General features: G+C 50.1%; 2 protein-coding genes across 3 annotated transcripts in view; one reads left to right on the forward strand and one right to left on the reverse strand.

Moving 5' to 3' along the window:
- The window catches only part of OTOF (otoferlin), a 77,604-nt gene extending 74,758 nt beyond the window's left edge, over window positions 1-2,846 (forward strand). For both annotated transcript variants that reach the window (XM_037528390.2, XM_037528388.2), the window contains 3 exons: window positions 69-247; window positions 350-450; window positions 1,981-2,846. In XM_037528390.2, coding sequence (XP_037384287.1) covers window positions 69-247; window positions 350-450; window positions 1,981-2,161 — 461 coding nt within the window. In that variant the 3' untranslated portion in view covers window positions 2,162-2,846. The remainder of the gene's footprint in view (window positions 1-68; window positions 248-349; window positions 451-1,980) is intronic.
- A 484-nt stretch (window positions 2,847-3,330) lies between these two features.
- DRC1 (dynein regulatory complex subunit 1) overlaps window positions 3,331-27,996 on the reverse strand; it is a 31,046-nt gene continuing 6,380 nt past the window's right edge. The window contains exons 2-17 of the mRNA XM_037528359.2: window positions 27,529-27,616; window positions 25,265-25,377; window positions 23,915-24,098; window positions 22,929-23,066; window positions 22,020-22,106; window positions 21,366-21,488; window positions 13,786-13,925; window positions 11,313-11,447; window positions 10,749-10,981; window positions 8,475-8,587; window positions 7,647-7,736; window positions 7,123-7,209; window positions 6,207-6,451; window positions 5,064-5,207; window positions 4,671-4,773; window positions 3,331-3,564 (exon numbers count right to left, since the gene is read on the reverse strand). Of these exons, the coding sequence (XP_037384256.1) occupies window positions 3,508-3,564; window positions 4,671-4,773; window positions 5,064-5,207; window positions 6,207-6,451; window positions 7,123-7,209; window positions 7,647-7,736; window positions 8,475-8,587; window positions 10,749-10,981; window positions 11,313-11,447; window positions 13,786-13,925; window positions 21,366-21,488; window positions 22,020-22,106; window positions 22,929-23,066; window positions 23,915-24,098; window positions 25,265-25,377; window positions 27,529-27,616 (2,080 nt within the window). The 3' untranslated portion in view covers window positions 3,331-3,507. The remainder of the gene's footprint in view (window positions 3,565-4,670; window positions 4,774-5,063; window positions 5,208-6,206; window positions 6,452-7,122; window positions 7,210-7,646; window positions 7,737-8,474; window positions 8,588-10,748; window positions 10,982-11,312; window positions 11,448-13,785; window positions 13,926-21,365; window positions 21,489-22,019; window positions 22,107-22,928; window positions 23,067-23,914; window positions 24,099-25,264; window positions 25,378-27,528; window positions 27,617-27,996) is intronic.

Genomic DNA, 27,996 nt, shown 5'->3' on the forward strand with positions numbered 1-27,996 from the left:
AGCTCAGCGAAAGGTGGGGGGTCAGTCCTACCCGATGATCCGCAGAGCTGACTCTGAGGTTGCCACAGGGGCCATCGAGCTGGACCTGAACCGGTTCCCGCGAGGCGCAAAGACGGCCAAGCAGTGCACCATGGAGATGGCCACGGGGGAGGTGGACGTGCCCCTGGTGTCCATCTTCAAGCAGAAGCGCGTCAAAGGCTGGTGGCCCCTCCTGGCCCGCAATGAGAATGATGAGTTTGAGCTCACGGTGGGCATCGCCCCTGCGCGGGCAGAGCGAGGGCTGGGTCAGGCTGGGGTGCCGGGGGCCCCGCACCAGCAGGGCACAGGACCACTCTGTTCCTCGTTGCAGGGCAAGGTGGAGGCTGAGTTGCATCTACTAACAGCAGAGGAGGCAGAGAAGAATCCAGTGGGCCTGGCCCGCAATGAGCCTGACCCCCTGGAGAAACCCAAGTGAGTGCCCTGCCCACTGCTCCCACCCCTGCCAGGCTGGCCCCTGGGGCACTGGCACGGGAAGGAGAGACCAGAACCAGCTGATCTTGTCTCCACTCTGTCCCTTCCTGGGGCACAGCCTCACTGTAGGGGAGCACCCTCCTTGCTCAGCTTCCCCCCAGAACCCACCACCTCCCTGGAAAGCAGAGCCCTAGGCTCTCAGGACTGATATGGGGCACCTCACCCTGGGAAGCCCCATTTAGCAGAATTCAATCCTCTTCCTGGGTTTTGCCAAAGGCAGTAGCTGCAGTGGTGGCTTTGCAGCCCCGAGGGCTGGGGCCTGCACTCACTCAGCCCAGGGCCACCCCTCCTGGCCACACCCAGCCCTCATCCCATGTATCCTTTCTCCGTGTTCCCTCTGCTCCTCTCACTGCTCCAGTCGGCCTGACACCAGCTTCATCTGGTTCTTGAACCCTCTCAAGTCGGCACGCTACTTCTTGTGGCACACCTACCGCTGGCTGCTCCTCAAACTGCTGCTGCTCGCACTGCTGCTCCTGCTCCTCGCCCTTTTCCTCTACTCTGTGCCCGGCTACCTGGTCAAGAAGATCCTGGGGGCCTGAGCCCCAGAGAGTCCTGGGTCTGGTACTCCGCCCTTCTCCCCCTGGACCTCGGGCTCTAGGGCTGGGCAGCACGCAGATCACACATGTGCACACACACATGCATGTGCACACACACATGCACACACACAAGCATGCACACACACAAGCATGCACACACACACAGCTACTTTCAAGCTTTCCCACAATATTTGTATTTCCCACAGTATTAGGCCAGGGAGGTGAAGTAATTTATCCAAGTTCCCACAGCTAATTAGAACTGGGACTCATACCCCATCATGCAAGTGAGGAAACTGAGGCTCAAAAAAGAGGTACCTGACTTGCCTCTCACAGCCGGATCAGAAGCCCAGCACCCTGTGACTCCACTACCCCTTTGCAGCCCCACAGCTGGAAGGGCAGGTGTTTGAAAAAGCATATTGCAGAACTTTAATTTATATCTTGGCATTTTATAAAACCACTGCTTTGTCAAAGAAATGGGAGATAGAGCGGACAAGCGCTTCTCAGTGGGGGCTAGGGTGGTGGGCCACCCTGACGGTGGGCAGGCCTGGCAGGAACAGGGTTTGCTCCGAGGAGAGGGAAAGAGGCTGACCCCTCTGAGCATGAACTCGGGGCGACACTGGGCTGCTACAGTGAATAGCTAAATAGAGGTGCTGCCTCATGATCCAACTGCCAGGGGCAGGGGCTGCCTCTTCCAGCAGGGACCTGCCCTCCACGTGCCCAGGCAGCAGCAGGGGGCTGTCTGAATGCCAGAAAGGCTGTCCCAGTCTTGGGATGAGATCTGAGTGCAAGCAAGTCCGGCAGAGATGACAGGCAATGGAAGCCGGCCTTACTTTTGGGATTGGAGACATGACAGGGCCTCTTGGGGTATAGAAGGGCTGAGGGAACAGGGTGCCCTGGGAGATGCCACCACCTAACTCCACTCCCCCACCCCCAGCCGACCCGACACCGCCTTCGTCTGGTTCCTCAACCCCCTCAAGTCCATCAAGTACCTCATCTGCACCCGGTACAAGTGGCTCATCATCAAGATCGTGCTGGCCTTGCTGGGGCTGCTCATGCTGGCCCTCTTCCTGTACAGCCTCCCTGGCTACATGGTCAAGAAGCTCATAGGGGCGTGAGGGCCCCACGGCCCCTGCCACTCCTCTCCCAGGCCTGCGTGTTCACCCCTCCTTCGGCGTGGACTTTCTCATCTCCCTGGGGAGTCTGAAGAGCCTTAGGTCCACCCTTCTGGCCTCTGGCCCCAAGAGCCTGCCCCCTGCTTGCTGGACTACGGACTCCCCACTGCCCAACCTTCCCGGCCCAGCCCCCTGCGGGCCTGGCCCCACTCCATGGGCCCTGCCTGAGCGTGGGAAGTGTGGGAAGGGGTGAGGGGTCTGCCCCACCTTGCTGAGGCACCTTCTTCAGACCCTGGCTCCAGAGGAAGGTGCCCCAAACCCTCCCCCAGGCCCACCAGTCCAGGTTAAAGGCCCTAATGAAATGAACCAAGACTGGTGTTATAGGTCAGTGCCCAGAGCTTTAAAAAGAACAAGTAAGCGAAAGTGTCGCCCTCCCCTCCCAGAAGGGGCCTGCGAGGAGAGCCACCACCACCAGCATCTGCTCTGCAGAGGCGGGCCATCCCCCACCCCTCGTCCCTGTCCCAGAGCTCCCTCTGTCCAGGCGGTGCCTGCAGGCCCAGAGGGCAGAGGGTGAGCCCCGGGCAGCACAGCAGGAGTCTGCACAGGGGAACCGTCCCACCTGTGCGAGCTCCTTTCTCTTGGCTGTTTTCCATTCTTGAGTGGTTATTTTTCTCTTAATAAAAGAAATCAGAGACTGAAGCTGACAAGCCTGCTTGGTCAAGGAAGGGGGGAACTACTGTGGGACGCAGGGTCAGAGGACACTCTGAGGTTGGCAAGCCCCCTGGGGCCCTTTGTGTGGTCTCATGGCGCAGGGGTCAAGAGGGACCTAAGGCACAGGGCCACCTGCCCTGACTCCAGGAAAAGTCTCACACCACAGACCAGGGGGCGCACTGGGATGGATGGGCCTGGGGTCCTAAAAGTTCACCTAACAGATTCTTCAAACCCAAGGACAGTCTGAAGGCTTAAAATGGCACAAGAGCCCCAAAATTCCAGCCTCTATCCATAGAAACCAAAACAAGAAGAGAGCCCACGCCACCGGCCGTGGCCTTGACAGATGGGGATGCACCTGTTCTCACACCACATCCGAGGCCGGACAAAGCCCCCTCACCACATGGGAGGGGCAGGGCCCATGGCATGGGAGCCGACATCCCACAGAGACTCGGCCACAACTTTTTAAAAATTTTAATTATGACTGAGGGGTACAGGGAACGCCTGTCACCTTATTTTGACAGGCCCTGTAAGAGCAGCTCTGAGACGCAGAGGGCGGCCAGGCAGCCCCGCTGATATGTGCCAGCCCTGGCATCAACACCCGTGTCGGCCCTCAAACAGCAGCCTTTTGAGGTCTGGCTCTATTTTGTGGGTACCCGCAACACCTGAGTTGGAGGAACTTGCAGTTCAGAGTTTATCTGGAAAAGAAAGAGCAAAAGGCTCATTACGCTTCCCCAGGGCCTCGGGCTCAGGTGCACATGATGGTTTTCCCACAGGCCTCCAAATCTCCAAAACACGCCCTCCCCAAATGCTTTCAGGTGCCTGGGAAAGCCCATCACCCCCTTCCTTCAGAACAGACGCCCTGGGGCTTCTCTTGGGCTCCTGCTCCAGCCTCTGGAAGCATCCGAAGCCCACACCCTGACACACTCCCACATCGTCCCTCCTCTCCGCTTGGCCCCTGATGCGCCCTCCTCCCCCCTCCTCTTGTACACAGCAGCACCAGCGGGAGCATGGACCACATGGCCCCCAAATGCCCACGCCCCGTCCCAGGCCATCCTGACTCCCAGGCTCACATGTCCCCTGTTCAGGCGTGGCCTGGGGCCCAAGACGTCAGTGCCCGGGCTTGTGGCTGGTGGGGTGCCTCTCCCATACACCCTGGTGATGGAGGCCCTATGCTCAGCCCCGCATGTCCTGACCCTCTGTCCACGGCCTCAACATGGGGTGCGGGAGTCCCCCTGGCGGAGCAGAGCCAGCACCCATGTTCCCTCTGGCGCAGAGACTTGTGCTTTCTCCTCTCGCCAGGCCTTGGGGATGCCACCCTGAGTACACCCCAGGGAGGCCCCTGGCCACCTCACAGGCCAGACCACCTGGGCCGGCAGAGTAGGAAGAGCAGGGCTTTGGGCAAATCCCAGTCTCTGCGTGCAGGGACTCCTCTAGGTGAAGAGGGAGAATGGCTTCTGCCGGCTGCCTCACCGAGCAGCTCTCAGGACCAAGGCGAGACTCGCATGAAGAGCTGCGAGAGCTGCCGAGCTGCTGCCGGCCATGGCACAGCTTCTGCTTGGCCACCACCCCTGCAGACCGTGGGAACCAACAACCTGACCACGGCCCAAGGTCCTGAGGGTCTTCGAGAGAGGCCCACCCACTCGCCCAGTGACTGCCTCGACTCGGGGTACAACTTTGGGTTTTCTGCTGTCATCTCTGGGAGCTCCCCTGCGTCTGGCAAGGGCTGCCTCATTTCCTAATGCCGGCTACAGGGCCACCTCCTCCCCGGCCCCTGGCCTCCTCAGAGGGGCCCATCACCCACCTTGGACTCCAGGTACTGTTGCAGCAGCATCTGGAGCTCCGTGTTCTGCTGCTCCAGAGAACTGTTCTCCATCAGCAGGTTGGCCCTCTGGGTCAGGACTTGGCTGTGGGCCGAGAGGCAGTTAGCGGCACTGAGTCCTCCAAATTCTACCAAAGAGGGGCTGGGAAGTCTGTGTCTCTGGCCCTGAACAGCCTCACCCTGCCTGCCCTGAACGAGCCAGGCTGGCAGGAATAGAACAGGGAGGGTAGGCCAGGGGCCGCCAGCCCATAGTACTTCCCGGCGGGAGCTGCCAAAGCTTCTCCAAAGAGCTCGTGGCTGTATGGCCGCTCCAAGCGGAGGCTGTCCCCACCAGCACGCCCGGCTGCTCCTGCCACCCAGGATGCACACACTCACTGGTACTTCTCCAAGGCGGTGTACAGCGCGTCCCAGAGGTTCAGCGTGGACTGAGGGATGACCGTGGCCAGGGCCTCCCAGTACTCCGAGTCCTTCGACTTATCCCGCTCGTCCTTCCAAAACCTCACCAGCATCTGCCTGACCCTGCCGGTCAAGGACACTCAGACCATCCTCTCCACCGGGCACCACCCAGGCCTCCGGGCAGTGGGGGCCGCAGCGCCTGGCCCGCACAGACAGGCTGTCTGCTTTCCACCTGACGCCCCCACTCCGCCATACAGGCGGGTCAGTTTATGGCGGGTCCTCAGGAAGCACAGGGGCTTATCTCCCAAGTCCCCAACTTGTCACCTTTGTGAGAGCATCACCGGCATTTCCGTCACCCCCTTTCTCACAGTCAGTTACGTCTCATTGCGACGCCCTTTTCTGTCTCTAGCACAAGCAAAACAGCTCTCACAGCAGCTACACCCATGTCTCCCCGCCTCCTCCTGGGCAAACCACGACTCTCTCCTTGTATCCCCCATGACGTCCCCCTGTCACCAGCAGGACCTCCCTAAAATGCAAGTCTCCTCACGGCTCCCCCATTGCTGATGATCCTTCTCCGACTCTGGACAAAAGACGAGCATCGTGGGCACATGGGCAGGACTGGCCGAGACCGGGCCTGGCTGTCCTTCCCAGACCTGGACGCTGCAGCCACCCCTCTGTCACGATTCTTTCCCCGTATCCTTACGACCTGAAATGCTCCTTCCCCATGATCCACCCAGGAAAACCCACGTCTGGGGTCATTTCCTCCTGAAGCCTCCTGAGATGCCAGGTGGAGCTGATGCCCCCTCCTCGGAGCACCTTACAGATGCTGTGACCACTGTTCTGACCGCAAAGCGTTTCCCCACAGGAAAGACACAGAGCCCTCTCGGATAAATATCTGCCGAGTGAATGAATAAGTGAATGACGAATGGAAAATGCAAATCAGGCCTGCACTGCATTTCCTTCGGCACAATGTCCCGTGATGCTCTAGTCCTCCCTTGGGTGCGCCTTTCCTCACTGCCCCAGGTCCTGCTCAGCACCTCTTCTCCACTCCCCAGCACCTGCTCAGCTCCCATCCCATCAGGTCCCCCATTCCTAGGCCAGCCCCCCAGCACCACAGCCCACCTGGGCTTCCTCAGACCCATGACAAAGGCCTCCAGGATCCTGAGGACATCGTTGGGGTGGATGAGCCAGGGAGAAGGGGGCGCCTCCTGCTCTCCCGGCTCCACTCCCACGTGGCTTTCTCCCTCCTCCTCTTCCTCCTCTGCCTCCTGCCCTTCCCCCTCCTGCGCCTGCTCCTGCTCCTCCTCCTCTCTCTTGAGGTCGGTCTGCTCTGGTGGCTCCACTGCTGATATCAGGCTTCCTTGTTCCTGGCGGGACAAGAGGCTCAGCTTGGTTGGAGAGAGGACCTGGGTAACTACAGCGCAGGGGTAACTCAAGCATAAGTGTACGAAGACAGTCGGGAAGAGGAAAATATTTCTACCAAAGTGATCTTGTCATCTTATCTTAAGTTTGCTTATAGGGATTTCCACTTATAGGAATTTTTTAATGTAATCAAATCTATCTTTCTTTCCCCTTTATGGCTCTTTTTAGAAGCATATCAGGATACTCACCACTCTGGAATTAGTAATATTAAAAACATTTTTTTAATTAAAAAATTTTTTAAACTAAATTTTTATAACATTTTTAACATGATGATATCTTGAGAACAGCCCATTACCATCGAGACGTATTATACACAGGCCCCGCTTTGCAGGAAGGGGTGATAGATCAAAATATTTAAAAATCAGCAGGCCTGGATCCCATAGCGGTGAGACCTGGATTTGAGGAAAGAACCCCGTGGGCCTCAGCATGAGAACAGCTACCCATCCCGGGCTGCTCTTCCCTTCACCGGCTAAAACCCAATAGCAGTAACAAGGGAAATGCTAAGTTAGTGATCTCTGGCATAAAACCCTCACTATTTATCCAGAAATATTATTCAAAGACAGCAACACCCTCTGGGAGGGAATTCAAAATGCTCTTTTGACTGCATTTACCTTACCTGGGTGGACAGTGAGTGATGGACTCGGTATTTGAGAAAGAATTTCACCAGCTTATACAAGTCATCCTCACTTTCAATTCCAAGGGCCTGGGGGAGAACCAGAAAGATTGTTCAAATCTCCCACGAAGGCGTCCACCGGCTCAGGGAGGCCTGGCTGGACCCTCTCAACGCCCCCGCCGCTGCCCGGCCCAGAACAGACCCTTCAACACTGGGAAAAGCCGGCAAGTAAGGACCCCTGCCTGCAGGCCTGATGGGTGTGAGAATGCTAGAGGGGGCTGGACACACATCCGAGCTTAGGGTTTGGCGGGAACCTATCATCCGAGAGCGGGGCCAGGAGAGAGAGACTAGTAGAAAGGTGACTCTTTAACACTGAGTGAATAACGGAGGGACCTGCGCCCAGGGAAGCTGCAGGAAGCCCACATCTACTCCCGGGGCCGAGGCAATGTTGCAGAAACACGGGCGGCTGGCTTAGGACGCGCATGCCCTCCCTCCCCGGCCCGTCCACTCCGCCCGGTGAGACTCACGGAGAAAATGGCATCCAGCCGCAGCAGATAGCTCTCGCTCTGCTCCAGGGGGCGGAGAAGGCTCAGCAGCTTGCTCTCTATGAGGAAACCCTGAGGACAGGAAGACGGAGACAGGGAGGAGTCCTTGGTCTGCAGCCGTGCTCTGTGTGCCCAGCCAGGATGGCCAAGGAGCAGAAGCCCCCAGATAAGATGTAGAGCCACAGGGCCCGAGGGAGGCCTCTCGGGGTGCCTAAGAGCCATTCCCAGGGATGAAGGCAACGCTCATCGTGCTGTAATTCCCCCACCCCCGAAGGGTGCTGACCCACCGCACCTGGAAGCCAGTGGGCAAACACCTGAGTTCCCCACTGAGGTCCAGACCTAGCCCAGACACGGGCTCCTGCGCACCCAGTGCCCCTTCACTCAGGTGCTGGCCCTTAAACTCTACAGAACACAGCAGCAGGCACTGGGCCGGAGGAAAGGGAGGCATGAAGTGAGAACAGGGTGCACAGGATGTCGGGGTGGAGGAGCTGGGTGGCCACTCAGGGGAAGTGCCTGAGGGAAGGCTAGAGCACACCTGTGAGGGGAGCCGCCCAGCTATCTCTCTCAGCAAGAGCTGCCCTCAGGGGAAGCAGCCACCCCTCCCACAAGGGGAGTGCACTGAGGTGCAACATCTCTGTGAGCTGTCCCACCCCAGGGAGAGGGTCAGAGGGGTCCTGTCCCAGCTCTGCCCTGAGGGTGGCCCATTCCTGCCCAGTGGGGCTGGCCTGTCCTCGTGACCATCAGGCAGCAAGGGTAGGGAGCCTCGAAGCTGCCACCAGGAGCCCCTGCCGCAGCCCCGGCGGGCCTCACCGACTCGTCACACAGGAGCATCAGTAGCTTTCTGGTGGTTTTCTCTGAAACTTGCTTTGGCAGGTCCAGGTAAGACTCTGCTTCTGAGACACCCTCTTCTGTCCCCTCCTCTTCTGCAGATGGGTCAGGGAGAGAAGCAAGAGAGGGAAAGAAAAAGAAGATAATTCCTGGGCCTTGTTTACTTTGAGAAAGAGCCAAACGACTTTCCCTGGGAAATCAGACCTCTGAAAAGGCCCCTGGAAGTCTCTGTATGTGGGACAAAGCCTCCTATGAGGTGGGAAAGAAAGGTTAGGGTCAGAATAAGAAACCACCTGGAGAATTCCACCATTTTCAGCCAGTCTTATCGCCTGACTTTTCCCAATTTCACCTACCTGGAAACATCACCCAAAGTCCAGCCGTGACCAGAAAGTGGGAGGAAGTTGGACTCTCGTTATTCTCGTCTTAGGGCTAAATCTAGCACTATGGCTGTGTGGCTTCTAAACCTGCTGCCAACCAAAGGGTGGAAAGTCAATGAAAAGCTGCTCGCAGGAGGCCATCACCAACAAGAACTGGCAGCGGACAGCCAGAGCCAAGAGTTTTCTCCTAAATTTTAAAGATGTTTACACTACAGTCCTCATCTGCCAGTAGGAATAAAAACCATTTCTCTACCAACGTTTCACTGGCTCTTCAAAAGCTAAGACGAGAGAATATCGAAAAAGATATTGGAAGGTATAAGATACCAAATTGCCAAGTGGGACTGCAAAATGGTGTCATCTCCACAGAGCTGTGTCCAGCAAAACTGCAGACACGTTCGCTCTTCCAGCCGAGGCCTACTTCTCAGGATCTGTGCCAACAACTCACTAGCAAACAGGACCTAAATGCGGTGACCGAACCACACAGAAACTATTCCAAGTGGCTAAAAGATGCTAACTTTTCTGTACCTCCATCATGGGGCAGGTATGAAGTAAAAAAAGAACTGCAAAAAATGCTCAAGCTATTTATAATCACTTGTCAGTGGTAGGGCTGAGATGTCTTTGGTGGGAAAAACATATGAGTAATACTTGTGGAGTCAGTGAGAGGAACAGATTTCCAACTTGGAGAAAAAAAGAAACATTTTGATAGGAGGTGAGGTGGAAACCCTGGCACCTGTTGATTAGGAATTATTAGGATGAACTCCTGATTTATTTTATCTTTAAGACATAATCCACCCTAGACTTGTCTTCTGAGTGGCGAAGCGATGAGCGCCCAACACCCAGGCTACGGATTCAAAACACCGTCCCCATGGTAGGGGTCAGGGCTCTGGGGAGAAATGGCTGTTTCCAGACTTGAAGCAGAAAAAGCTTAATGTGAGACTAGGCTATCTGGTCATTTTGGAAATCCAGGAAGCTATAAAAGACACCTGGGGTGTGTCACAGGAGCCCAGAAGCCAACACAAGGGGACATGACCAAAGACGGAATATGAGCACCGGCAAAGATAATGGCAATTAGCCAAACACACCAAGTCTGTTTCAGTGTTTAAAAAACATCATCAGGGCCTCCCTGGTGGCGCAAGGGGTTAAGACGCAACCTATGAAGCTGTCCGCAGCCACTGAAGCAGGAGTTCGATCCCCAGCCAGGGAACTACCCACATGGCGCAGCAGACCTCTCCTGATTTGCCCGCTGCTCCCCTCAGCAGTGTATTTCAGTCAATCCACCTGTTCTGTTCTCCACTCTGTCTCTGATGAATCCGCTCACCCCCCACACCTCTGGCCTGTACCCCAGTTCTTGTATGCATAAATAAATAAATCTTAAAAAAAAATATATCATCAGTCACCTCTGGAAAAATACTAGACACCCAAACCGCCTACTCTGAAAAGCGGTAAGTAGAAAAAGATAAGCCCTGTTTTTCCCTCTAAAACCGTATCTCAGGGTGACAAATAGCTGATGAAGGGAAGGTTCTCACTTCAGAAGTGTGAAAAGAATAATAAATAAATGAAGACACAATGACGGAGTTTAGAATACCGCCATTTTGCAATCACTAATGCAAGTACTGGATCTTAGATTACGATTACCAGAGGCTGCAAAATCCAACTGAACATGAATCTGATCGAGCTTCTAGATCTAACTCTCAGTTTACAACAGTTTGAGAGGCAAAGCTGTAAGGAGGAGGCTTAGAAGCCAGGTCAACCAGCTGTGCTCTCCGGCCCTCCTACCCCTGCTGAGCTTCAGTTTCCTTATCTGTAAAGTGAAGGGGGCATCCAGGTGACCTCAGAGGGCCCTGCCAGCTCTCAGGCTCCGGGACCCTAGTCTAGTCACCTGTTTGCATCAGCACTTCCTCTAGTATCTGTGTGGCCGTCTTCTGCTGCTGCTGAGAGATGGGCCCCACATTGTTCAGGAACCAGAAATCAGGGGCTGTCCAGGGGAGCCCCAGGTGCTGGACATGGATGATCCTGTCGACATCAAAGGCTGTCTGGATCAAGCCCTTGGCCTCCTCCTCATTCATCAGCCAGATTTCCCGAAACCGCTTGTCATCAACAAGAGCAAAATGCCTGTGAAACGGAGTTAGGGAGCATGATCAACTGACCCCAGGGCCCGGCCAGGGTAAGAATCGAGGCAGAGCCATGGTAAATCCTGGTCCAATCTCTGGGTCACTGACCCTTGCCTAGGAGAGACCAGAAACTGTCCCCACAAGTCTCAAGACAAGGCAGGTGACATGCAAATAAAGGGACAAGGATGACAACACAAGGGGTTCTCTAGTGCCCTGGTCTAGTCCCCCAAAGGTGGGTGACATCAAAATCTAAAGATGACACGGCTGCTCCCAACTCCACCCACAACCTCTAGTCAAGGGCATGTGCCTCGGGGACCCGCGCCCCTAAATACCTCATGGCTCTCTGGAGCTCCTTGAACTGCATCACAAGGCGTTTATAGTCTGAGGTTAGTGACCAGTTTTCCTCCTGAAACATCTTTACCTGCTTGGCGTATTTTAATCTCAAATTGTTGAGTATATCGTGCAGGCTGGGGTGAAGAAGAAGAAAACGTTGGTCTGATGCTAAAGGTGTGATGTATGCTCCTCGCATCTACTTCACTCCTCTACGACCCAGGATGAGCAGGTGGAAGGACAGAAAGTCGCCACATGTATCAAACAGCTCCAGGTGCCATCCAGGAAAGAGGCGGGTCGGTGGTCACGGGGTGTCCAGAATGCAACACATTTAAAATGGCCCAGGCGCACAACCCACCGAAGAGGTAGGCTCCTGCTCAAGAGAGTGTGGCTGAATCTTCCTCAGCGCCCCGCATGTCAGTGCCCATCTCCAGGGTTAAATAGTCCCCAATTTAAATCACCCACCTCAACTTTCAAAACAAGGCAGAGAGAGAGGGGAAAATGAAAACTGCATACCACAAGCCTATAATACATGGGTCCTCCATTCTCAAAGAGCTGATACTCTCAGCAGATCCAATAATTCATACATTCGGTCACTCATTAACTCACCAAACACAAAAAGTCTCTCTTGCACCAAAAATACATTTGAATACAAAGACAAACACAAGGATGTGCTTGAATACAAGGCATTCATCATCTAGTCAGATTAGTACAGGATGAAAAGTGGAAATATTCCAGCACAGTGTAAAAAACAAACAGATGTTTACACAGAGCACCAGGGGCATGTGCTTACCCTGCTTTCAGGGGAGGGGATTGGGCAGTTTCTGGCCCAGTGAGAGCCAGTTATCACCTGGCTGACTGCACTATGGCTCAGACATGCCACAGCTCCTGTTTCACTGGCAAGGGGAGCTCTGTGCTTGGAAACATCTATGAAATAAATTAGCAGGCACAGGGTTTAAGACCTGGACCATACTTCAGACTTTAAACTGCTGAAGAGATGTCTTATGTCAGGATCCTATTTACATAGAAATAGAGAGGTATTTTAAGTTTAAAATTTCTAAAAACAAACAAAAAAAATTTCCCTCTTAAGCATTATTCTGAAAGTCAAAAGGACCCTAAAACACACTCATCATTCATACTTTTATCCTCAATAACATGCAAAAATTATTTAACAAAGGTAGACTCAGCAAGAAGTCCTGATGGAGTTAAAGATGAAGAGGAGAGGGTGGAGGAGTGGAAACCTAGGCAGGGAGGCCAGGCTGGTTTCAGAAACAGTATGCAGGACATGATGGTGACAGTTTTACAGGTTCATTGTTTTACTCTGAAGTTTTTGATCTATTTGAACTTTACTTGAGCGTACATATAGTTCAAGGTATGTCACTGGCATAAAGAATCAAGAGTTGGTTGTATTTTTAGAGAGTAACATGGGAAAAGTAATCCTGTAAGATATTAAAGCATATTATAGTGACCAAATTATTAAAACAGTGTGGTATTGGCCCCTGAAATGACAAATGGAACAGAAAAGACCTAAATACAGAGAAAAATTAAGTAATAAGATTGTCATCTCTTATCAGTAAGGAGTAATACTGGGGTAATCATTTAGCCATCTGGGGAAAATTAAAGAGTTAGAGTCATACCTTGAACTATATGTGCACACTCAGATAAATTTCAAATAGATCAAAAGTTTAAGTGCCAAAAAACAAAACTATAAATGTATCTCTGGAAAACAAGGTAGAAGTCCTTTGTAAACTGAGTCAAGACCCAGAAGCCATAAAGGAGAACAGTGACAAATTCAACAACATTTAAATTTAAAACATCTGCAAAAATCCACAAGCAAGGTCAAACAGAAAACCAATTTAAGATATTCGCAATTTCTATAATAAAAGGCTAATATTTTCTAATATATAAGGAATACCTAAAAACTGATGAGAAAAAGACCAACAACCCCAATAGAAAAGGTATATTCTTATATAATATACAATATACAATTTCTATACAAGAAAATACCAAATCTTTCACACATGTATAAGACTATGCTTATTTCTTACACAAGAGAAACACAAAACAAAAATACATTAGACACTATTTCTCACTTATACTGACACAAATCCATAGCTGTAGGGAATTAGGTACTTGTGTATGTTGCTGATGCTCAGATCAACACGATCCTTAAGGAGAGCAATCTGGCCATAACTACCAAAGTGACACGTGCACATGTTACTTAATTCGTAGCTAATCCAAATGTTACTAACAATGGATCAACCAGATAAATATAATGCACGTTCTATTGCAAAGTAATATAAAGTACACACCCTGGTCTATGATATTTTCTGGCCAAGAATGTGTCAACTGAATCCATAAATCTGTAGTTACAATTTACAATTTATAGGAAATAGAGAGCCAGAGAAACAAGTAAATATAAACAATTCCTCTTTCAGCATAGAAGGGCCAAAAGGAAGATGTCCGCTCACGTACCGATTGAGCTTTCTCTTCTGCTGGGATCTAATCACTGTACTTTCTTCATCTCTCTTCTTCAGCACCTGAAAGTTGTACTCTAACTTCTCTTGGTTTAGCTGATAAGTTGCTTTCATCTGCTGAAGCTGTTGCTCAAGAATCTGAAGTTTAAAAATATAATATTTATGCTCTTCCCTCCCCTGTTTTAACCCTTCTCCCCCACCCCTACCCCTTGCTGTAAGCCTCAGATCTATGCTTTGCCTGCGAGTTTTGTCTTTTTCCTAATCCCTTTTTTGGTTTCCCTGTATTTCCCCTATAAATGAAATCATCCAATATTTTTCTTTTCCTTCCAACTTATTTCACTTGGCATAATCCCGTCCAGTTTCATCCATGTTGCCACAAATGGCATGAGTTTATCTCTTGTTGATCGCTGAGTAATATTCCACCGTGTATATACACCACATCTTCTTGATCCATGTGTCCGTTTGGGGCATTTATGTTGTTTCCATATCTTAGCTATTACAAATAGTGCTACAATAAGCACAAAAGTGCAGGTTTCCCTTCAAGTTAGTGTTTCTGTGACCTTTGGGTATATTCCCAGGAATAGAATTGCTGGATCATATGGTGATGGTCACAGGTGCCTCAGAAGTGGGGGAATTATGGGTACTACACATGAGAAATCAAATATTGTACAAAGATGAACAACAATAAAATTTTTTTTAACTTTTTAATTAAAAAATAAAAATATAATACTAACTGACCATGCTTTGTGGTGCCTCAGGGTCCCTGGCAGTTCTCTCTGGAGACACATCAGAGGAACAAGTGCCTTCCCCTCAATTCTTAGAAAATCATTAGAGGCAAATTAGAAAAAACAGAAGCCATTCAGTGGCAAGCTGAGGCCTGCGGACTCGGGAGGGAGGACAGAGTTGGAGCACTCAAGCCCAGCACCCCCTGGCACTCTGCTCCAGACCTTTGGAGGTAGAAGTAAACCCCACTGACACACCGTGAGCGTTAATGTCACCATGGAGACTTGCAACATCCCACACTTGCCTGTCAGTCGGTGGTGCTAGAGTTTAGCAAGCTGTATTCATTTTACAGCACAGACACGCCATCCTTACTTTCTGAATTTCGACTAGCTGGATTCATTCATTTAGCAGTTATTTACTGAGTGCAAAAGGCATAGCCTTGCCCTGACTAGGAGAGGGACAGATGGCCAAGTATCAGGGGATAAGGATGGGAAGGCACGGGGTGGGGGGGTGTGTGTGCATGGGGTCCTTGAAGAGAGCAGTTCCTGTGACTTGAGGGCCAGAGCAGCATCCCCAAAAAGAGGGCATCGGTATATCTATCTGAGAGCCTGACAATCAGATGGTGTTACTCAGGGGTGGGGAGTGAGCACCAGGAGAGGCAAGAGGAGTGAGGAGCTTGGGGAAAGCAATTCAAGGTGTGAGGTGTGAGGCAGGGAGTGGTCGGGGTTCAGGTTGACAGAGCAGTAGGGCTCACAGGCCAGGACCTGAAAGCTTTGTCCTGAAGGCCACGGAGGGAGTGGGGCAATGAGTCCAGGCAGTAGAAGGAGATCACTCAGACAGTGAGAAAATGAGGGAGGGGTAAGGCCCTGGGTAAGGCAAATAAGGACAGGTTTGCTCCCGCCTTTCTGGGTAGAAGCTTGGTAGAAAGGCAGGAGCAGAGAATGCAATTAAGTATAATCAGACCTTGAGAACAGCAACATGATGCCCAACATGCAGGACTTTTCCAAGCCTCCTTCCTGTCCCCTCCACCTTGGTGACCTTGCCAAGGAGTCAAAGAGAAAGGGGTTCCAGGCAACTGGGGGATTCCCGGCATCTATCTCGTCCCCCAGCCCCACTCCTGCCTGAGTCATCCTCCAGGATGGGGCTGGCGGGCAGAGAACAAAGGAGGGAGAGTCATTTCCAAGGTCCACGTGGAATCCCGGCCACCCCCACGCTCTGTCCTAGGGACGAGTCAAGAGTATTCTGTTTCATCAGCCCAGAGCTTTTTAAATCTCTGCTATGGGACAAGTATACAGACGTCTCCTTCCTAACAGAAACCCACGTGAACTCTTCAACCTGCGGGCACAGGAAAGTCATCTTGGCCACGGGGAGGGTAACTCATTGTTCCTCTCGAGGTCTCTGCGTTAGTCCAAGTTTTATTTACTCTCCCTAGTTGGTATGCATTTCCTCACAGAAAAACTTTCTGGTGGTGAAAGTAATATTTGCTCAGAAAGTACACAAAGGTTATGCCACCTCCCAGAGGCAAGTTCTGCGAACATACCAGGCATGTTCCTTTCCACTGCTCGTCTCCCTGAAATCACAGCCTAAGAATTCTCCACGTCAGTAAGGTTTTATGAACATGATTCTAACAGTGCTGATGTATTAGAGAATCATGTATTGTCTCTGAAATAACTGTGTGATGTATAGAACATAGTATTTCACCACTTCCCCACATTTGTACAGTTCTATGTTTTTTCAATACTATAAAAATAATGCTGGGGGCCTCCCTAGTGGCGCAAGGGGTTGAGATGCAGCCTATGGGGCTGTCCACAGCCTCTGCAGCACCAGTTTGATCCCCGAGCAGGGAGCTACCCACATGGCGCAGCAGACCTCTCCTCACTCACCCGCTGCTCCCCTCAGCAGTGTATTTCAGTCAGTCTGCCTGTTCTGTTCTCCACTCTGTCTCTGGTGAATCCTCTCACCCCCACACCTCTGGCCTGTACCCCAGCTCTTGTATGCATAAATAAGTAAAAAAAATCTTTAAAAAAATAATGCTGGGAAAAATTATATGTAAAATTGGAGGTGGGGGGCGAGTTTGTTTATTTAAGGTAGTTCTCAGAAGTGAAATTTCCAGGCCTAAGGCTCTCCACAAGCTGCTTTCCCAACAGCTTATCAAACCACCCCTAGTGTCTCACCACGTTAAACATTAGAGTTTACAAAACCTTTTGGTAAGGCTTACAAAACTCTGAACTCTGTTTACGAAACTCTAAATTGTTATTTCTCTGTGACCTGAAAGAATTTAAATCTGTGCTGATTTCATAGCCAAAAACACTGTCACTGATTGTTCTCATTTACATTTACTTCTCCGCTTGTGTTTGTGGCTGAATGTTAGCTGATTTGATTTCCTCCTGTGGAAAACGCCCGCTCTTGCTCTTTGCTAGCGTGTGAGCCTCAGGGGCCACAGTGGAGGGAGGAGCGGATGGCAGTGCCTGGGCTGACAGCCTCCACCAGGCCACAGGGCAGCTGCCTACTCCTCGGTCTGCCCGGAGCCAGCCTCTGCTCACTGTGCCCCTTGGAGTCGTACACTTGTTACAGCGGACTCTAGCACAGATGATACATGAGCTACACCAGCTTTTCATTGGTCTTCCACACCTTATGCTAAGGATAATTCCAGCATTGATGACTCCACTACTAACTTTATCTCAAGTTTTAGTCTCAATATAAAGCTGTCCTTGGTTGTCATATATTGACTATATATTGTCTTAGATTAAAACATTGTGACTGATTTTGTTAAAGGCTTCAACTATCCAAAGATAGTGTGCAGAATTAGACTTTATGTTCCCAAGATTAATGGCAACACATAGGGCTTGGTTCTTGTCCTTCACTGTTAGAGCTGCTGCAGGTATTGCTCACACACCTTCCTACCGTTTTCCCTGGGGGGGAGCTGCTTGTGCCAGCTGCCATCAACACCCCTGCAGAGTGGAAATTTGAAACAACCTTTCCCTCTGGCCTTCTGCTGACCCTGGAGATCCCAATGGACCTCTTTATCACCAATCTCAACCCTGGGATGGAACCCCTGGATTCCATTTTGCAGCCACAGACTAGCAATTTCCTATCTAGCCGGCACTCTTGCTTACTACCCCTTTCTACCCCATCATTTATTCTTTTATATATTACTTACATAAATTCCTCTCTCTCTCCTATTTCTTCCCTTCCTTTCCCTCCTTCCTTCCTTCTTTTTTTATTTTTTATTTTTTTAAAGAGTTTTTTTTTTTAAAGATTTATTTATTTTTATGCAAGAGCCGGGGTACAGGCCAGAGGAGCGGGAGGGTGAGAGGATTCACCAGAGACAGAGCGGGGAGCAGAACAGGCAGACAGACGAAATACACTGCTGAGGGGAGCAGCGTTCCAGACAGGAGAGGTCTGCCGCGCCTTGTGGGAATCTCCCTGGCCAGCTGGGAATTGAACCCGCACTGCAGAGGCTGCGGACTGCTTCACAGCGTTGCACTCAACCCACTGCGCCACCAGGGAGGCCCTCTTTTTTGTTTTTTATGTAGTTTTCTTTCTGACCCAAAAGATTTTAAGTTCCTTGAGGGCAGGAACTTATGTGCTTTCCACAATGTAAGCTCATGATACTAGTCAAATAAATAACTTGTATTTAATTTTTTGTGATTGATATTCTAAAGGTAACAGTCACTACCATTGAACTAAACCATTTTTACAATTTTAAATGAGCATGTAAAAGCCTGAACAAAAACAACTGCTTCCTGTCCCAAGAAATCTGACTCTTGAAGCTAAATCTGCACTCCATGTTTATTTCAGCCTCATTCATAAAACCGAGGTGTGGAAAAACCATCCAAATGTCTATCAGTGGGCAAGTGGATAAGGAAAATGCAGTGCACACATACAATGGAATATTATCCAGACTTTTAAAAGAAGGAAATCCTATCATTTGCAACAACATGGACGAACCTAAACGACGTCATGCTGAGTGAATTAAGTCAGACACAGAAAGACAAGTGCTACATGTCCTCACTTACTTGTGGAATCCGAAATAGTCAGAGCCATTGAAACAGAGGGTGGAACTGGCTACCAGGGACTGCCAGGAGTTGGGGTGGGGAAAGTGGGGAGGTGTTGATCAAAGGGTACACAGTCTCGGTTATGCAGAATGAGTAAGTTCTGGAATTTACTGAACAACACAGGACCTATGATTGACAGAGCTGTATTGTATACTTAAAAATGTGCTAGGAGGGTAGATCTGATGTTAAGTGCCCTGACCACCCAAAGGAAAAAACAAAGCCAAAGAACAGCAAAAGAACATGAGGCTCCATTATGTTGCTGTTGGGACCCACGGTATGTAGTTTTGGCACAGAAAGGATCGTAGAACCAAGACAACTTCAGAAGACTCAACAGTAGCCGTTCTCAGCCCCAGGGGAATGCACACACCCACAAGCCCAACTTACAGACTTGCAGTGTTCTTAGTCTCTCGTTTCCATGACATTAACATGCGAAAGACCCAGAGAGATGTTCAAGACTGGTGAGAATAATTGTAACTTAATGGGGTTTTTAATTTAACCTTATTATATAAAGGCAACAGAGGAGTAAGAACTGAAATCCTACCAAAGGCTACATGGAAAAGCTTCAGTCTCACCCGTTTTTCCAGATAGAGGCTGAAATGAATAGACCTGCCTTGAATATTGAGGTGCAACTACATTACATCTAAATGTAATTAGAGGGGCCTCCCTGGTGGCACAGGGGTTGAACCTCAGCCTTGTCAAGCTATTGCCAGCCACTGTGGCCTAAATTTGACCCCTGGCCAGGGAGCTAACCCACGTGGTACAGCAAACCTCCCTTCTTGCCCGCTGCTCCCCTCAGCAGTGTATTTCAGTTGATCCACCTGTTCTGCTCCCCACTCTGTCTCTGGCAAATCCTCTCTCCCCCTACCTCTGGCCTATACCACAGTTCTTGTATGCATAAATAAATAAAATAAAAATAAAATCTTTTAAAAAATAAAAACAAATGTAATTAGAGGTGATTTTTTAAAAACTGGAGTTGAACATCACCTGAAGCAGTGACAGTGAAGGCAAAGATAAACAGCTGGGACTACATCAAACTAAAGAGCTTCTGCACAGCAAAAGAGACAATAACCAAAACAAAGAGAAACCCCACCGACTGGGAGAACATTTTTGCACACAACACTAATGATAAAGGACTGATCACAAAAATCTACAAAGAGCTGATGAGACTCAACTAAAACAAAGAAAATAATCCAGTCAAAAATGGGCAGAAGAGCTAAAAAGAAACTTCTCCAAAGAGGAAATGCAAATGGCCAACAGGCATATGAAAAAATGTTCAACATCACTTGTAATCAGGGAAATGAAAATCAAAACTACCATGAGATACCATCTCACACCAGTGAGAATGGCACATACTAAAAAAACTAGCAACAACAAGTGTTGGCGAGGATGTGGAGAAAAAGGAGCTCTCCTGCACTGTTGGTGGGAGTGCAAACTGGTCCAACCACTATGGAGAGCTGTGTGGAGATTTCTGGACCTACTAAACATAGAGCTTCCATATGATCCAGCAATTCCACTCCTAGGTATTTACCCAAATAACACAGAAAAATTAATTCCAAAGGGCACCTGCACCCCTATGTTTATAGCAGCACTATTTACAATAGCTAAGCTATGGAAACAAACCAAATGCCCAAAAATAGATGACTGGATCAAGAAGATGTGGTACATATACACCATGGAATATTACTCAGCAATCAAAAAGATAAACTCATGCAGTTTGCAGCAACGTGGATGGAGCTAGAAGGGATCATGCTCAGCAAAATAAGCCAGAAAGAAAAAGAAAAATACCAGATGGTCTCACTCATAGCAGGAATCTAGAAAACCTAAGTAAGGGACCAGGAAAAAGATTAATTAATACAAAGTAAAAATCAAAATCAACAAGCAACTGTAAACCAGGGGGGCAGAGGGGAGAGGAAGGATTAGGGTCAAAATAAGGGGAGGTGCAATTGCATGGGGAATATAACCAAAATGAAAATGCATACATTGTGCAAAAATGAAAAAAGATGTTAGAATTATAGAAAATAAAATATTTTTAAAAATTGGTGTTGAAAAAAATTGTAGGCTTGGAAAGAACTTTAGGAAACCAGAAGGCTGCCCTCTTTCCCACCACAGGAGTCTTGCTTCCACACTGAAGACAGACAAGTCACTCAGCCTTTGATGCTTTATAAGCTAAAAGGCTCTTCATTTGACCTTTTTTTATATTGAATGGTTCTAATTAGCAGAAGCTTCTTTCCAATGGTGAATCAAAGTCTGCCTTACTGCAAAATCCGGCTGACAGTCTGGATGGGACTGTTTGGAGTAAGAGGAAGGATGTGGGGATGGAGCCAGAGAGAACGGGGGTGGCGCCGGGGTTCACCATTAAGTAGCTAAGCAGCTTTGCCTCTGACCTCAGCGTCCTGACAGATAAGATATGGCTGGTGGTTTCACCCTTCACATCCGTGTGAGACTTGGAGACACCGTGTGCTGAGCGCCTACGACGTGGTGACGCCCCAGCTTTGGCCTCTGACCCGCCTGAGGGATATTTCCCAGCTAGACTCTCAACCTCCCAATGACTCCTCACATGTCAAGGTTTCCAGACCCCTTCAGCACTGAAACCAGCTGGCAGTTCCCCACTGGTTTATTCAAGACCTTCCTCCATGTAGATCGTGTGCATGAGCTTCCGATACAGTAATTTCAAAGAAATCAGACAGTTAGCAAATATTCCTCAAACAGACTGGTGCTGGAACATTGTGGGTGGCTGCTAAGGGCGGAGAGCCCGCCGCGCCCCACCCCCGACACCCCTCTGAGCAACAAGTCGCACCTGCACGTCCTGCTCCAGCTTGATCTTGATCATGTTATACTCTTCCCAGTCCCAGATCCGCTGCTTGTTCAGCTGCTTCTCGTATTCCTCTACTTTCTTCATGCGGTTCATCACATACTCCAGCTAAGAGCACCAGAAGACAAGGGGCAAGTCAGGTCCTGCCCGGTCCTTCTGGAGGCTTGACCGGTGTGACACAGTGAACGGACTGAGACTGCGCTGACCCTGGAGGGGCTGCTGGCCCTCAGAAGCTCCTGGGACGCAAGGTTTGAACTCCCAGGCCAGGGCATGTGTTGCTTCCTGGGGTCCTCACTCCAGAAGCTCCCAGAGGATGCCCCGCTAGAACCTAAGCGTGGGCCCTGCAGGCAGATGTTTTAAATTCTTAAAACAAAAAAAATTCCACTGGACCTTGGTCCAGTTATTTCTTTGTACTTTCTGTCTCTGAAATAAAGAGACAACTCACATTCTTTAAAGGATGTGCCTTAAAACACCTTTTGGGGCAATAAATATCCATGACTGGGGTAAAAACCAGGGAACAAATCACCCCAGACTCCACAATCACCCTTCACATGCACACACACATGTACACAAGGATGCGTGTGCGCGCTTGCACACATACACACATCTCTACCCCCCCTCCCCCCGCCACCCCTTTACCTCCTTGGCATTGTGAGCCTGCAGTGCCCACTCCCATTTCTTCTTATTGCTGCTCAGGAGCTCGTGTCGTTCCATCTCAAATGCTTTCTGCACAGCAAGAAGGAAAAGGCTCTTGTGTCTTTGTGTCCGTGTGATGAAGCAGGCCACAGTATTGAACTCGTGGCAAGTCCCAGTGGCCAGCCTCACGGACAAGGTCAAAGCTAAAAGCAGACTCACCAAGTTTCATGAAACCAAATGGCAGAGGAAGGAGGTGCATGGAAATCCGTGTTATAAATCAATGCTTCACACACATTTTGAGGGGAAATGTGGCTCAGCCGCTATCGCTGGCAGGGAGCCGCCCTTGTTTGCAGCCAGGACAAACACTGGCATGGGTTTCAGCCTTGACCAGAGCTGAGGCACTGCTATGAGTGGGGTCCCCAGGAGGCAAAGGCAGCAGGGGGCATGGGAGGGCGGCCTGGGAATGCAGACCTGAGTCCCCAGTGATCCCGAGAGGAGGGCCCCTCCCTTCGGCTCTTTTCCACTCTGTCAAGGCCCATCTCAACCTCAATCCTTAAAATTTCATTCAAATTCAAAGTATTGATTCCTGAATCCTGTTTGGCTGCCCACTTTGCACCCCCCTCCTGACTACAGGAGTAAGTCACATTACCTGACTCACGTGTGGGCAAAGGCTCACACGTGAGCCTTTGGTTTTGCTTGGTTTTGCTCATGGTTGTATCCCGGGTCCCTGGTACAGTACCTGATACACAGCTGACACTTGCTGACTATTTTTCGGATGAGTAAATAACTTACTAGTGCAGAGGCAGAAATCAAAGGCCCTAGACATTTGGGACTCTCTTTAGGCAGCAAGGACAGGCCTGGCCCCTCCCAGGGGCTCCCAAGGGCAGAAAGCAGCTCTTTTATACCCTCTACCTCAATGTAATGAAGCTCCTGTTGAAAGGTCTTCATGGCCATCTTCACTTGTTCTTCCATCCTCTCCACAAGCAGGCAGATGTCATCTGACTGCTTCTTCAAATCCTTCACATACTGGTCATCCTTTGTTTTTAACTCCTACAAAAGAGCAGGTAAAAGGCTGGTGACCAGCTGAGACAGAAACAAGAGGTGCCAGGCACATACCAGCTGGGCCCCTCTCATCAGCGCTGTAAACACTAGGAATTAACTGTACAAAGGGAAAGCAGCTTCAGAGGCAGGAAGGAAGGCCCAGGAGAAAAAGCAGGGAGTGGATGGGCCTCCCCAGTGGCACAGCGGGCTGAGCACCCTACTGTGAAGCTGTCTGCAGCCTCTGCAGTGCGGGTTTGATCCCACATAGTGCAGCAGACCTCTCCTGTTGCGCCCGCTGCTCCCCTCAGCAGTGTATTTCTGTCGTCTGCCTGTTCTGTTCCCTGGTCTGTCTCTGGTGAATCCTCTCATCCTCCGCGCCTCTGGCCAGCTGTTGTACCCCAGCTCTTGTACAAAAATAAATAAATCTTTTAAAAAAAAAAAGAAAGAAAAAAAGAAAAAGCAGGGGGTGGAGCAGAGTGTGCTGCACTGGGGGCAAAGCTCTGACCAGGCTACGTGGGGTGAGCCCCCACACTAGTGCCTGCTGCAAATCCCCTGAAAGCACCCACAAAGCCTTGAGCAACCCAGCTAAACAATGAGGGTCCAGGTTCCAGCAAGAGCTCATTTCCACTGTGGACCAGATTCCAGTCCTTAAGTTGAAAACAAAATCAGAAACTCTTGCTATGAAAAGTCTTCTTACTAAGTAGCCAGAAACTGTAAAATTACTACCCAGCTTTTCCTTCTGGCCAGAAGTGTATCGCCTGCCTTGTGCAGCGCTCTGAGTGAGGAAGTGAGACCTCCACCCTTCTCCCGCTCAGGAAAAGCAAACCCGTCACCCAGCAGCCACCCCAGCTCCTTGCCTGCTGCAGCTCACTGATGAGCTTGTTCTTATCTTCAATCAGCCCAGCACAGTGCACCTGCTGCGCGTTGAGCATGTCCCACAGGTCCTGCGGGATCCTCTTCTTTTTGCCCTCCTCCCACTTCATAGAGATCTCATCAAATTTGTCCTGGCTGGTCTTGACTTCATTCTCCAGCTTTTCCATTCTGCAAAGAGAGCGATGCCAACCAGGCCAGCTCAGCCCGGATGCTGCTGCCTTTCAACAGAGCAGGCAGGTGCCCAGGGCTGGGGGCCAAGCACTGCTGCATGCACCCACCCTAGACAACCAGGCCCTGAGCCTGACAAGACACAACTGAGACCAAACAGGCGACACTGGGCAACACTCACGCACAGCTTGTCACATACTTCTGGATATGACGGTGGCACCCAGGGACAAAATGCTTGGTCACTGGAGTCACAGAGCCTGTCTTCACATCCTGACTTTGCTACTGACCCCCAATTTTAGACACAGTGCTTGACCTCCACAAGCCCTACTTTTCTCATCTGTAAAGCAGCAAAGACGACAGTCTCTAGCCCCTGGCTGACATTTGGTAACAACTGGGCCGCTCTGCTGATTGAGCTTTCCATCGCTGGGCAGCCTGAGGCCTGGGGGGATGGTGTGCTGCAGCCTGGGTGGTGGGGGCTGGAGTGGGGGCCTGGGGGGATTCCCGTCACTCCTCCAAATCTGGAGCCTTCCAGGCATGGAGCCCTGACTATCCTCTGCTCCCTGCTACATTTGCACCTCTCCCTGCAGGCTTTCTGGGTGCGGTCATTCCCACTAGCGTAGACCCAGGACTGCCCAGCCCTCCTTGTGAGCCTCCACTCTGCTTCCACCACCAACCATCCTGCCCAGTCGCCCTTACTATCGCGCCGTTGCCCGCATCGCCCGCAAGTCACGGGATCTCAGGCCTCGGCACCAGCTGTCTCCACCCAAACCCAGCTCCTCCACGCCCCCTCCCTCACAGCCCCACTCAAATGTCACTGGGGAGTGCTCTCGTCTCTCAGGGAGAAGGAAAGCCCTGCTCACGTGTGCTTCCACAGCCCTTTCCACCTACGTGCCTGTTCACACAGGCCGTGGCTGGGTGTTTCCGTGGCTACCTCGGCTACACGGTCAACAGCCCAGCAGAGGCCTCTCTCCACCCTCCTGGGCACAGGCAGGACCTTAGCACCTCAGGCAGAGAGGAAGGAGCAGCAGCGAGGGAGGGAGGGAGGAGGGAAGGGCTCAGGAGGGGCAAGAAGAGGGTTCCCCTGGCTACTTTCCAAAGACTGAGGAGAGTTGAGGGCCCCAAAGAGGAGGGTCTGAGCCCGCGGCTTTGCTTTGGGGGTGCCTTACCTCTGCCGCTGTATGTCCTCCTCCTCCACCCGCCTGTGGATCTCCCTGATGTCTGTGGCCACCTGGATATTGGTCACCAGCTCCGTGCCACAGAGCAGCAGCTTCGTCAATTTCTGAGAACAAGTAAGAATTTACGAAGTTAGAAGACTTGGCAAAGAGTTCATAAATTTCTAAAATTGTTTACAAAGAGGCCTCTCTTTACATACATCCATATAAATACATCTTTAGAAAGGCAGATAGATCTTTAAATAGAGGGAGAGATAAATTTACAACCTCATGAAGAATTTATAAACTTAGAAACATCTTGCACAGCTCTCTGCAGCTCTCCTAGCCAGCCAAGCAGGAATAAAAAAAAAAAAAAAAAAAACACCTTAAATCTCTGAAGCACAGCTTCCCTTTAGCCTCCCTCCATTGGCACATCGCCCCTCGTGTGGCAGTTCACAGCCGAGCTGCACAGGAGATCCTGCGCTGCTTTGGTTTGTTCCCAGAGTGGGGGCCAGTGGGCCAGATGCTGGCAGGCCTTCCACAGACCCCTGACCCTATCCCCCAGCAGACAGCAGACCCCAGCAACTGGCGCTGCCAGGGTCCTTTCTGAGCATTCTCAGTTTTTGTTTTAGTCTGAGGGAAGGCAGGAGTGAGGGAAATAGTGGTAGTTATCCTCCAAGGTCCGTTTCCCCCTGGGCACTTGGAGTAGACCAAGATTAAACAGGAAACAAAAAGAAGTGCCATAAAAAAAAGATTGATGGGCCTCCCTGAGGCACAAGGGGTTAAGTCTCAGAGCGCTGTGAAGCTATCCACAGCCGCTGCAGCACCAGTTCAATTCCCGGCCAGGGAGCTACCCACATGGCGCAGCAGACCTCTCCTGGCTCACCCGCTGCTCCCCTCAGCAGTGGATTTCAGTAGATCCACCCGTTCTGCTCCCTACTCTTGTCTCTGGTGAATCCTCTCACTGCCCTACCCCCTCTGGCCTACACCCCAGTTCTTCTACACACACAAAATATCTATAAATACATGAAATTAAATAAAAAATGATTGGCAGGTGTAAGACAAAGGGCAGGGACCCCTCCTGTCCAATAATCAGGGCAGAAGTGGTAGTTAGTCCCTTGACATTGCAGATGGCGGCATGTTTAAAGTATATTTCCCCTTAATACCACGACTTTTTGTGATTTTAGTCCTAAGTGAAAGGAATCTTTAAAAGCTGCTAATGAAAACATTTTCTTTGGTTTTATTCTCGATTAAAGAGTGCTCAGGATGAACTCTATGTCAGTAGTTTCAAGATTGTGTAAGCAAAAAATAGAAAAGGGATACAAAATCCCATTTATCCATAAAGATCGACCCTTTAGAAAGGTAACCTAAGTACAAATCGGGGGTGACGTGGCTCATCTACTTCCCAGGAAGCAACAGATCTGCATCACAAGTCCACGGCAGCCCCACTTTCCCCCCACCACAGTGGAATATTTTGTCTTTGACACCGTGCAGAACAGGCTATTCAGTGATCCCCACAGCGCTCTGCTCTATAATAATATTTCGCTAATTTGAATATTTGTTCTCCCAGGAAGCACACCTCAGTGTGCTAAGCTCCAGCTCAAATCCCACTCTCTCCATATAACCTCCCTGATCCAGTTTGGGAGCTTTCTCTCAGTGCCTGCATGCTCCCTGCGCCATCCATCCAGCAAAATGTGGCTCTTTGCCACCCTGGGCCTGCTGTTGTTTTGAGCTGCTGTTTAGCCCTCCTGCACCTCGGTCCCAAGTACTTTATCAGATACTCTGGGGCTCTGTCACTGCCGGGAGAACAATGATTTTCTTTTTAATGTTTATTGAGCATTAACTATGTGCTTCCACAGGCACACGGAGAGGCTCCCGCTCTCATTAAGCTTACAGCTCCCCAGGACACTGCACACGCACACGCACACGCACACACGCACATTTGAAAGGGGCAGGGAGACTATTTGCACTTTATCCCCAGAATGGTGAATGTCATTAAAAGGATTATGAGCAGAGGTGAGACAGCATCAATGTAAGAAACGATAGCAGGAAAGCTCGTTATTCCCAGAGAGCTCGGGAGCTGGGAGAGAGTCTCATTCAGTTCTACCTAGAGACAGGAACACGGAATCTCCCAGGAGATTCCATCTCTATCGGGTTTCTTCTTGTCTAAATACAAAATACAAAAACCATGACATTTCTTTGTCTAAATACAAAATACAAAAACCATGACATTGACCCAGCTTGCTGGTCGTACAGAACCAACAGCGCCCCATTCCTACTAGTCTGCTTTCTTCTTTCTGTTTGTAGCTCTTGCTTTGATCTTCTTCACTCTCCTTCTTCCCATCTAAATATTCTCCAAGTGCTTCCCTGTGATGGAAAAAGGCAGAGAAACTGAAGTTACTGCTAGCGGCCAAGTGCTACATTGAAAGATTCTGCAGTAGTTTACACCATTGGCAAAAAATACATTCCATGTGGACAGATATTTAAACGTTTTTTAAAAAACATTAATTAAACCCTTCGAAATAAATGCAGGAGACAGCCTGTCTTAGAACAAAAACAAGGTTAGTAAAAAAGATTGAAAGATTTTACTTCCAAAAATCACAAAATTTTATCCTTGAAAGTCAAGGGATAAACTGGGAAAAGATTTTGGACAAAATTTTGCTATCTGTAAAACAGAAAAATCTCCTTTAAAATCAATAAAGAACAGGGCCTCCCTGGTGGCGCAGGGGTTAAGACACAATCTATGA

The sequence above is a fragment of the Talpa occidentalis genome, unplaced genomic scaffold, assembly GCF_014898055.3.
Source record: "Talpa occidentalis isolate TD23 unplaced genomic scaffold, MPIMG_talOcc4v2.1 talOcc4.5, whole genome shotgun sequence".
NCBI lineage: Eukaryota > Metazoa > Chordata > Mammalia > Eulipotyphla > Talpidae > Talpa > Talpa occidentalis.